Raw genomic sequence first — 12,308 nt, 5'->3', positions numbered from 1 at the left:
TTCACAATTTATATTATGAGTCCCATGTAATAGGTGGTGAGCCTATTGCCATATACCGGGCACATTTCCAGACTCCATGCTACCACTGAGAAATTTTCAAAAAACCGAAAAAAGCCCAGCCATACTTCGCCCGACTCGGGAATCGAACCCGAGACCCCTTGCCCGGCAGTCGCAGTTGCAAGCACTCGGCAAACGAGGCAGTCAATGCATTCTTTGTTACATTTTGTACATAATGCATTCTGGTCGCTGCCAATATGTCCACATGGTCAGCATCCGTTCATTGGACGTAGATCTAGTTAAAAAATTGTTAATGTCGGTGAAAGTAGGTTTGCTTAAACAATTAGTTAAACAGTACGTCTGCAGTCTGTCTGTCACAAGTTAGACAAACATTTAACACTATCTAATGCGATTTCGGCCTTTGTGACTAAACTACTAAACTAAATAATTTCTCTAAAATAAAAGTACACCAATTTACTTCTTAGCACATCAGCTACCTGTCAGTAAAAGACCCGTTAAAATCGGTCCAGCCATTTCAGAGATTACCCGGAACAAACAGACAGACAAAAATATTTTTATTCTATAATTTTGTGTGTGTATCGTATGTATATTGATTATGTATGTAGTAAAAATCGGTTAATTCAATATTACATACAAACACTATTCTTTATTAACTTTTCTTAGTCTCAGATTCTATTTATTAGTCTGGATTAAATAATTGTCGAACATTGACATCGTTTCATTTCACAACATTCAACATTATTCTATATATGCAGAGAAGGCGCCACCTAGTAACCTAACCAGGTCCGCTCCTCCCTCTACGTTAGCCGATGCCTGTGGTGGGATGTGACAGAAGTACTCGCGTGGCCCGCTAGATAGCGCTTCGTCACAGGCTTCGTAACTATTCGGTCTTGCCCGAAGGAGCGGGACGGTAACCCTATTATAAAGACTCCACGTCCCTCTAGGTATCTGTCTGTCACCAGGCTTTATGTCGTGTGTGGTAGTCAAAGCATTGATTGCAATTGTTATCTGGTGATTAGAACTAGTTAATCTATATACTTATAATAAATCTGTAGAGAGGTCAATTCTGTACATGCAATATATTTCCAAAATAACTATCAGCGGGTGATTAGTGATCGATACTGACGCCAAAAACGCAATCAGAATTTTTTTTGTCTGTCTGTCTGTCTGTCTGTATGTTCTTTATAGAAACAAAAACCACTCGACAGATTTCAATGAAACTTGGTACAATTGTTCTTCATACTCCTGGGCAGGTTATAGTATACTTTTCATCACGCTACGATCAATAGGAGCAGAGCAGTGAAGGGAAATGTTGGGAAAACAGGAGAACTTACTCCATTTTTTAAGCTTCCGTCGCGTGTGCAGCCTTAATGGTTAAACCTATACAGAAATAATGTATGACGGAAATGTTCTCCTTAAAATTGTTTAAAAAATATTTCACGACAGAAAATGTCTATCTCTTATGGTTGACTCACAATAACACGTATAACTTCCGATAGCTTAGCAGTTCGGAGCTTTCTGATTATATTTGTCTACTCTTACGTTTATAACTCATTCATTCATTCATTCATTTAATCATCTATCTATACTTATAATAAATCTGTAGAGAGGTCAATTCTGTACATGAAATATATTTCCAAAATAACTATCAGCGGGTGATTAGTGATCGATACTGATGCCAAAAATGCAATCAGAAAATTTTTTGTCTGTCTGTCTGTCTGTCTGTCTGTCTGTCTGTATGTTCTTTATGGAAATAAAAACCACTCGACAGATTTCAACGAAACTTGGTACAATTGTTTTTCATACTCTTGGGCAGGTTATAGTATACTTTTCATCACGCTACGATCAATAGGAGCCGAGCAGTGAAGGGAAATGTTGGAAAAACAGGAGAACTTACTCCATTTTTTAAGCTTCCGTCGCGTGTGCAGCCTTAATGGTTAAAGCTACACAGAAATAATGTATGACGGAAATGTTCTCCTTAAAATTGTTTAAAAATTATTCCACGACAGCAAATGTCTATCTCTTATGGTTGACTCACAATAACACGTATAACTCCCGATAGCTTAGCAGTTCGGAGCTTTCTGATTATATGTATTTGTCTACTTTTACGTTTATAACACATTCATTCATTCATTCATATTAGAATAAATCTGTAGAAGGGTCAATTCTGTACATTGAAAATATTGGGGTGTTACTGGATCGATACCAAACCCAAATATGTGATTTTTTTTGTCTGTCTGTCTGTATGTTCAGGCATCACGTGACTAACGGTTCGATTTCGATGAAACTTTGTATAATTATACCTTACTATCCTGGGCATAAAATAGGATACTTTTTATCCTTGAAAATACGTAGAAAAAAATCTTTATTTTTCAGTTTTATTCTACAGAACGCGAGCTCAACAGCAGTAGCTCAATAGAGGGATCTCCTTAATTATTATGGGCCTCGCCGTATTTGGGTCCAATCAATAGATATATAAGATGTCATTGTCAGAGTTACTCAAAATGGAGAAATAAAACTTCCACGCGAGACCGACATCCGCGCGGACGGAGTCGCGGGCGGAAGCTAGTATTATAATAAATCTGTAGAAGGGTCAACTCTGTACATTGAAAGTATTGAAAGAATAAATAGCAGGGGTGTTACTGGATCGATACCAAACCCAAATATGTGATTTTTTTTGTCTGTCTGTCTGAATGTTCAGGCATCACGTAAAAACTAACGGTTCGATTTCGATGAAACTTGGTATAATTATACCTTACTATCCTGGGCATAAAATAGGATACTTTTTATCCTGGAAAAATACGTAGAAAAGAAATCTTTATTTTTCAGTTTTATTCTACAGAACGCGAGCTCAACAGCAGTAGCTCAATAGAGGGATCTCCTTAATTATTATGGGCCTCGCCATATTTGGGTCCAATAGATATTTATAAGATATCATTGTCAGAGTTACTCAAAATGAAGAAATAAAACTTCTACGCGAGACCGACATCCGCGCGGACGGAGTCGCGGGCGGAAGCTAGTAATGTAATAAAGCTAGATGATTCACACGAAGAAACAACGTGAAACGTTGCATTTTTGATTTTTCAGTTTTAGATTCGCCGCGTGGCTTATTTCCAAATGCACGGCAACATTTTAATATTTCATTAACTATTTATTTTCGTCTTTTGTTCGACTAACTGTTGGCGTGATCTGTTCTATAACAAACTACCCGTATACTACTATATTGCTAGGTAAACCGAAATAATTACGCATAGGCCGCATGAACCCGCCACTGGCCAAGTTATTGTTGATTATTCTGATTTTGGTTCAATTTGGTATATAACTGTAATACTTACTTGAAATATGTAGAGTTGAATTTTCCTCTTGTATTTTTTTTCATAACTAGGTGTAAAATTTTATTTTACCTTAATTTAATTTAATTTTACACCGAGTTTATAATTAATATTATATCATTATCAATTTTATAAACTGTTGTATTATTGTTAAAATTAATAAATTTACCAAGTACTTACCTACGTACTTAGTGCATGACGTGTCAATGTATAGTGGATGCATTGTATACGGCCAGACTCCGTACACATGTAATATAAACACAGCAATGAGTCCTCCTGTATAACAGGGATGATGACTGAGTCAAAAATAAATTATCACAACTTTTCAATACAATAAAATATTCAAAAATAAACACACGGAAACTAGCCTATTGCATTGCACTAAACAATAGGCTAGTTTCCTACTAGTCAATTTCAATCCTTTTTTCGAAACGTCAAAAACGATATTTTCTATGAACTTTGTATGGAATACTCTCTCAAACTTATTTCTAGAAATTTAATGTGTGGGTGAACTGAGGGACCACACTGGGAATTCGCGAAATGAAAGTTCTAGGATTTAGTAGTAGACCTAAAACAATTGTAGAACGAATCTGGGAATTTGTAAACAAATATATTAAAAACTACGACCCATAAAGTGTGGTCCCTCAGTTCTCAAAGACGATCAGTCAGATCTCGGAAAGTATCTTATAAAAGAAGGTTTTGTGAATACAGACATTTAGTAAATAATTTGTAAAGATATCTATTAAATAACAGACCACAAAGCATTAAAGATAAAAAAAGTATAGCAACTGAACTGTGGTCCCTCAGTCCACATAACAAAGATAAATATTTTAGTGAATATTACTGAATAAAACCCGTTATTACTACACTTTGTTTGATTTTGTGGTCACACTGGTCTACCTATTTTCATAGGATTAAAAATTAATATTTTCTCAGCTTAGAAGTAAGAAACACAAAATTTTATATACCTATTATTTAGTAGAAAACTATTACTGAATGTTAAGTACACTAGACTTTCTGATATTCCTCTCGTCTAGCAGCTAGCAGTGTCTATATGTCAGTGGAGGCGAGGATTGAGGGACCACTTTTAATCATCGCTATCTTCGAAATGCTTCGATATTTAAGATCCATTTCTTTATACAATATGTTTTAAGACTTTTACTAAAACTTTATGTAAAATAATAACGGTTTTATTCAGTAATATTCACTAAAATATTTATCTTTGTTATGTGGACTGAGGGACCACACTTTATGGGTCGTAGTTTTTAATATATTTGTTTACAAATTCCCAGATCTCGTTCTACAATTATTTTAGGTCTACTACTAAATCCTAGAACTTTCATTTCGCGAATTCCCAGTGTGGTCCCTCAGTTCACCCACACATGAAATTTAGCTAGAAAAAATCGAAAATTAAGTATGTCATCAAATTTATGAATGAGAGTGTGATTATTTTTGAATATTTTATTGTATTGAAAAGTTGTAATAATTTATTTTTGACCGAGGATACTACCCATTTGTATTGTAGTTTATGAAAGTACCACTTCTACTGCTGGGGCTTAAGGATTACATTTTGGTACGCGATTTTACAAAACCTCTTAGGCTAGAAGGTCAGCCAACTTGCAGGTTTATTAATATTTTTGCTTATCAGATTTTTATCGATTTTTGATAATTTTTTTTATTGCCATCATCATCATTATATATTATATAAACATGGCGATCATATACCTTATCTTTGAGGTTTATCTTCCACAACTCGGTCGGTAACGATTCGGGAATAAGTATCAAAAAAAGCCATAATTATTTCCAAGACAACTTTTAATCTCGTTCAAAATAAATAATGTCAACAGTAGGGCAAACTCTTTGAGTTATTTTAATTTTTTTATAACAAATCAGTTTGGGCGCGGGGCCCCGGGTCGCGCGGCGCCCGCACCGCGGCCCCGCGCCGCTCTCATTCCTTACGAGTAGCATATTATTACTTAGTGATTACTATCTACAGGTTGAGGATGTCAGTCTGTTGGTACTGAATGACAGCTTTCAGTGATATCACTGTGATACGTCCCGGTGTGTAGATATGTTCATCTGTCGCTGTACATTGCTAATATTCTCGTCAAACTAACGCGAACTCTTACACTAGTACGCTAGCTTCTTACACTAGACAAGTATGTATGTATGTGTGTGAAGCAGCTTTTTGCAACTAAACGAGTCCGCCATACTTCCATCAGCTCATTCGGTTGATTTGATCTGCTTCTCTTGTATACTCTTAGTTAGCACAACCATAGATGCCAAACTGTATAAAGTAATTAATATAAATTTATTTTATTTATTTTTAGTCAAACGTCATGTTGAAGCATTTCTTATTATCTTAATAACAATTCGGTAGGTACATAACAAAAACAAGGTATGTGTCGAATATTGTATGGCAAGGTATCCAAATTCAATACACAAATTGTACATGTTTGTCCAGGTTCAGAGCGCGGTCCTGTGAGGTCATCGTCAATGTAACGGAGTGTCCACACCCGGCCGCGGTGCGAGGACACACTCCGGAGCCGAGAGTACATCGTTCTGACTTGGTTTGTTGTCCAGTACTCTGTTACAATATCGTATGGCTTCGTGGATCCTCGGAGAGTTAGCTACTCGTTCAGTTGTGAGAAGTGGCGAGTGTAGTTATCGTTAGTTTGCGAGAACATGTCGCACATATTGCAGACATGACATGGATATGTAGAGTGAGCGCGCCTGCGCAGCGGGAGCCTTACAGCGAGTACAAACATTATATTTACAGAAATCAAGTTTTGTACAGATAACGAGGAATAGATTTACCTAAAGTAGTTCATGTACATATTTATCATATTATCTGGTAAAATTATCTATTTCGTAGACATGTAAAAAAGTGGCAAAGACTCAGTCGCTTAAACACTACTATATACAATTTCATAATTATTAAATAAAATTAGTGACTTGTGTATCAACATTACAAATTCCGTGGAACCGCGCTTAGAATATCAGGTGTCGGATGGACGCGGATACATTCACTGCCACACACAATATTGCAACCTTCTGCTGGCGTCAACGAAGCGATCTACAAGATGGGCCCGTGTTGGCATGCCACGGCCCGGCAGGCGGTGCCGTCGTGGTTATTGATGTTCTGTGTGCATTATATTCAGTGGTTAACTACTTAATACACCTGTGATTAAATAAAAGATATAAGTATACACAGGAACCCATGTATACGAAACAGGGCAAAATTGTATGTAATTTCATATTTACTGGGTACATCTTATGATCGCTGGGTAAATTATGTAATGCGGGTTACTATCCTAGCTCTCACTAGGTGGCGTAACTAAGCGTTAAGTTCTGTTCGACCAATCTAAAATTATGTGACGTACAGTGGTTTACTATTAGTTCGGTAGTGCACTGCTTAAGACACTTTTTGTTACATAAGCGACCATAGTGGCTATTCAGGCGCAGTGACCCTCAGGACACATAAAGTTAAATAATGTTTACGGGAAGCCCCTTGTGTGTTTGTAATTCTATTCAGTACTCATCATTGTCACTACTCTGTACCCGTCGTACGCTGTCCCACAGAACTCGTGTATTCTAAGCGCTGAAGCCGCGTCTCCAGCTCCGTCACCACAGAATGATACCAAAGATGACATTGAAGAAATAATCTAGCTACAACATTTACAGTGCGCATCGTCAGTAGGCGGGCACACACGCACACACGCACACTGTCACGCACACACCTACTCGAGTCCATGCATCGAGTCCGACACGGCACGGTTTCACTAACACAGAGCGCGCCACCAGTCAGTAAGGTCTGTAGCAGTCGGGCGAGCACTACACGCAGCTCTCCGGGATCCGATGGTCCAGCAGCTTCTCCTTGATGGCGTCTACGTTGAGGTCGGGCGCCGGCGCCGCGCGCAGCGTCGCCGACGCCGAGCGGCCCAGCGCCCGGGCGCCAGGCGCCGCGCCGCCGCCGGGCGCCACGCCGCGCGCGCCCCAGGTCCACGACGCGCCCGGCCCGTTGCACGCCTGTCGCAACAATACATTCTCTATCATGTGTCTAACAGTATAAACATGTACATATTTAATCGTTCACTTATTTGACTTTTTTTGTACAAACAATATTTCGACAATTATACATCGGGTATGTGAGCTACAAGTAACAGGAATTATGTTTTCGTATTATTATCCACTCCTTGTCGCATATTTTGTGTGTGCACAACAATAGGTACGTACATTATATGCCTTATAGTATGTACGCAGGTAGTGTCCATCCAATCAGCAAGTATGTGTGCGCGCGGTGGTGCGGCGGTCGGGGTATCGGGCGCGCATCTCCAGCGGCCGCGGCGTTGTGCTCAGGGCCGCACTCGCCAGATAACGTTCAATTAAGGTGTACACAAACAACGCAGACACCGCGACACGCGCAACATCGGCCGGTGTGGCGAGTGACAGTTGAAGTGACGCGACAAAAGAACGAGCTGATTAAACTACGGCGACTTAATTAAAACTGCCCGTGTTGCTACCAACCACCACGACAGGGTCTCGGAGCAAGGGATTTGGGAAGATCTTAGTGAAACGCGAGATAACTGAAGCATTTTCTTAACGCTTTGTAAGATTGTTAATCGAAATACTTAATTTGTGTCGTTCAGTTATTAGAGGACAATATTTATATACTTATGTAAGTTTATGATAGATATGTAATTCTTGTCTTTCGGTATTCTTTCGTCGAGACACGTCCCTCCCTCATTGCTCCTCTCACGTGGAAACAATGCAAGCGTAGGTTGTCGGGTTTTGTGTGAGATCGTGGTATTACTCCGGTGGAGTCGGTGCCTTCGTGCTGAAGTTGCTTTGGTTCCAGTGCAGGCAGGAGGCTACGTACCGGAGTGGCGAGCGGCGCGGGCGCGGTGCGCGCCGGCGACGACACGGCCAGGCTGGGCGCGCTCGCCGCCTCGCCTGCAACGCAACACATTCTCTTACTACTTACTGCTGTAAACCTATATTTTAAATAATTTACAACTATAAACACGCTTATAAACCATGTTATGTACCGCACGTAAGCATTCAATATTGAGTAAGTAATAAGTAGTTTTTAGAAATGGGTGTTTAGTACAAATAAGTGAGGGGTGGTCCCTATAAGAGCGAGCGTGGCCCGGCGACGATGTACATAAATAACAGCAGACCCGCACTGATCCGGCCGAGATTTATCCGCAGAGGGAAAAAACCTGATTAATCACTACATTCAAAGACGGAGGCGAGCGGAAGTCAGGACACAAGAAATAATTAATTGGTGCGCGCATCGAGCCCCCGGCCGCGGCCCGCGCCCCTCCGCCGCGACCTGTGGTACAGCGCGCCTGCTTAGCGTGTTCGACTGCCAGCCTACTGACTAATTATATTTCCATTCAGTACCTAAAGTGAACGGACCACCTAAGGACTCGCACTGGTCTCACAATGAATGCTGGTTTAGATTTTCTAGCATTGCGTGCAGTGTCGGCGCTCCTTTTGTGGCATGTTTTCAATTGCTAGTGTCGCCACACTGAATATTCACGATGCAGTATCAATATTCATGAATATACCCACTTCTCCCCTACCCACACGGCACACCCACTAACCTCACGTGTAGTGTGTTTTCAATATGGTATTGGCACAGATGTCACGTGACGTGTTGGGCAGAGACTCGTGGTCACACTAGTGTGAAGTAGTCGCAGGAAACTTACACCGCAGGTAGAGAATGCAAAGTGCTACGAGGCTACGAGGCCTACGAGGTATGGCTACGAGGTGCTACGCGCTACGAACTGTAACCTTCATTTATTTTTTAAACTATGTATGTGCAAATGAATAGCCTAATGTCATAGACATTGGATTTCCAACAAAGAACAGTGTATGGACAACAAGACGTCTAGATAAAACAACCGATACACACCCGCGCGTGAGCTAGTGTTGGTGGACTGAAAGACGGATCATATTTTATAAAACTGCGTGGGTAATGTCGTGGGTAATTTACAACTGTTGTTGTTTAATTATTACTTTTTACTTTTGGAGTGAGTAGCAATATAAGGTACAATATGGTATTCCAAGGCCGGGGCTGTTGCGTCTCCGGGCCTGCATCATAATAGTGTGAGAGTGTGTGAGAGTGTTTTAATGGCGGCGAGGACGGTATTCATTACGTCACGATTTATGGCGTCTGGTCACGGGCCGTGCGTCTGCCCAATGTTTTGCACAATCCGGGAACTACATGTTTCGTTCATGAATATCAAATCCCATCAAAAATATCCGGAAAAAGACCGACTAACGACTTTGTCATCGCACGTAATCATGTAAACACAAGTTTGTGTTTTCATGTTTAATATCCCATACGTATGGGATTACAGAGTTACTGATGCAGTTGATCTATCTAGAAACTTGGACTCATTTTACAAAATATTTAAGTTTTCCCTTGATCTAGGTACAAAACTAAGTGTATTCTAAATTTGAAGTTTCTATGTCGGCTTTTGATGATCTGTAAGTTAGTCAGTCAGTGACAAAAATATCGAAACTTAGACAAAATATAATTCTTAAACTACTGAAAATTTCAATATAATTATCATGTTTGTCTGCCTGTAATGCCTGCTTAGTATATGAAAATTCAGACGAATCTTTGCTCATGATGCACTATTTGACGTTTAATTTGAAGTCAAATGACACGCACAGAGAAGCGGAGTCGGTGCAGGTTGCTGGCCATTCATCACGGAAGTATGCGCCAACTTTGACAAGAGCTACTGCGACGGCGTTTTGAAAGTCGTTAATGTGGCGACAGAATGTTTGGCGCGTGCACGAGTTAATTTGCGATCGATAGTCGCCGCGGGGTGGCGGTTACTCGCTAACTTACTTGGGAAGTCGGATCCACATTAGCTTTTAATTAGGGACGTCGTTAACGGTTCGCGCCTCGTGCTGCCGTCGCCGGCGCACCATGTCGTCGACAGCTATTGAACCAATTGATCTGACTACCGATTAGTTAGGTGTTAGGGCTTTAAGTTAACTTACTAATCCTTTCAAAATAATTGCTATCAAAAGTACTAGTCAGTCGAATACCCCACTTCTATCACAAATTTATGACACAGTAGTCCGCAGAGAATGAGGTACTTACAGTAGTTATTGGGTATGAGGTCTGGCTCGGCATCGTCGTGGTCCAGCTTGGCGGGCGGCGCGGGCGCGGGAGGCGGCTTGGCGAGGCGCGGGCGCCGGCGCCGGCGCAGCGCCAGCGCGCACGCGCCCGCCACCAGTGCGCACACCGCGCCCGCGCCCGCGCCCAGCGCCCCCACCACGCCGCTCACGCCCAGCTGCGCCTCCGACGCTGTAAATAGTAAACATTAACAACAACTTTCAATATATATCAAACATTAATAACAAAATAATGAGAGCTAGATATCGAAGCAGGACCAGGTGCAGGACAGGCAGTGACTCGAGAGTTGTCACTAGTGACATTGTCTAGCGTAGAACGAAACCACAAACGATTACAATACCAACTGCACCGCCCCCCCCACCCCTTCCTACCTTGGGTTCTTGTGGAGCTTATGTGCAGAACGTCCAGATTTTCATTACTTATTTTGGTTAATGGAAGACATCTGTTGTTTCCTTGCTCTTAAATGACGTTAAACTGTCCCGAAACTAGCAGTTTGCATAATGTTAATGCTAATATTAATAACGAGGAATGGTATTAATGATAGAAGTTGCGTCGCGGTCGACAAACGGCGCGCGTCAGGCGACGCGACGCGACCGACACGACGCCCGCGACGCCGCGGTTGTTCCGCTACAGATTAGTTGCGTTACGTTATATTGCTGTTGTTACTTGTTGCCCGAAGATTATAACTTGCAAACTATCACAATCACAACGCGTTGTCTTTGTGTCATTAAACTGAATCAAAGTTTGTAATAAAAATGTAGTTTTTTCTAAGATTTTTTGGTACCTGCCGTTAATTATACAGGGTGACTTTGAATTCGACGTATTCCTCTCGGGAGGTGATAATACAACTAATTTCCTACAAAATTAGCCCTGAGGTCCTTGGGCGGAAAGTGCCTAGTTTCTGAGATATTCAACATTTTCGGTTTTGGTAAAAAAATCCCGAATTGACCACAAAAACATTAATAAATAAAAAAATACTGGTTAGATTTTAGAAGTTTTAGTTTTAATCGATTGCCAATACATCAGTTATCATTTATAAATACTAATAATGTCAGAAATATCATTGGTTTTAAAATAGCAAGTATTTTCTTATCAAATTTTGTTTTGTGTCACTAATTTGGTCAATAGTAAACTAGATTTATTTCAAAAAAAATTTATGACACTAAGCGTACAAACCATTAGAAAAACTTCCTTGGTTTATTAGCTAATAAACCAAGGAAGTTTTGAAGGCAATGGTAGGATACCTCAGTTCCCACGCGTTAAACTAGCAGGAGGGTCCAATTCCATGGCATACAAGGAGGCCAGAATCTGACGACGATTGATTTTTACATGAAATCCCTTGTTTATGCGGACGGAATAGGCCGTGTATCGAAATTCTTCTCCGAAACATATTTGAAGATAGTGACGAAAAAAAAGACGCATATTCAGTCCAAAAGTGACCGTCATAGAAATAAGGAAGCATATTCGGGCATGTCTTCGTCGTAGGGGAGGTCACCTTGAACAAAATTTTGCAAATAAAGATGGTTTTGAAATTGCCCTTTTCTCTTTACACTCTACTTATCATCAATTAATTCATTTGTTTTTGAGAATTTTGTAAATAATTTTATGTTTCTGGGTGGCTAATAAACCAAGGAAGTTTTTCTAATGGTTTGTACGCTTAGTGTCATATATTTTTTTTGAAATAAATCTAGTTTACTATTGCCCAAATTAAGGACACAAAACAAAATTTGATAAGAAAATACTTGCTATTTTAAAACGAATGATATTTCTTACATTATTAGTATTTATAAATTATAACT

General features: G+C 40.3%; 1 protein-coding gene across 2 annotated transcripts in view; it reads right to left on the bottom strand.

The window, feature by feature from the left end:
• Nucleotides 1-5,147: 5,147 nt before the first annotated feature.
• The window catches only part of LOC118273428 (nephrin), a 216,134-nt gene continuing 208,973 nt past the window's right edge, over nucleotides 5,148-12,308 (bottom strand). For both annotated transcript variants that reach the window (XM_050699043.1, XM_035590399.2), the window contains exons 15-17: nucleotides 10,474-10,680; nucleotides 8,230-8,303; nucleotides 5,148-7,379 (exon numbers count right to left, since the gene is read on the bottom strand). In XM_050699043.1, coding sequence (XP_050555000.1) covers nucleotides 7,185-7,379; nucleotides 8,230-8,303; nucleotides 10,474-10,680 — 476 coding nt within the window. In that variant the 3' untranslated portion in view covers nucleotides 5,148-7,184. The remainder of the gene's footprint in view (nucleotides 7,380-8,229; nucleotides 8,304-10,473; nucleotides 10,681-12,308) is intronic.

The sequence above is a fragment of the Spodoptera frugiperda genome, chromosome 1, assembly GCF_023101765.2.
Source record: "Spodoptera frugiperda isolate SF20-4 chromosome 1, AGI-APGP_CSIRO_Sfru_2.0, whole genome shotgun sequence".
Lineage (NCBI taxonomy): Eukaryota > Metazoa > Arthropoda > Insecta > Lepidoptera > Noctuidae > Spodoptera > Spodoptera frugiperda.
The sequence above is the reverse complement of the archived record's forward strand: the minus strand, read 5'-3'. Positions and strand labels throughout refer to the sequence as shown.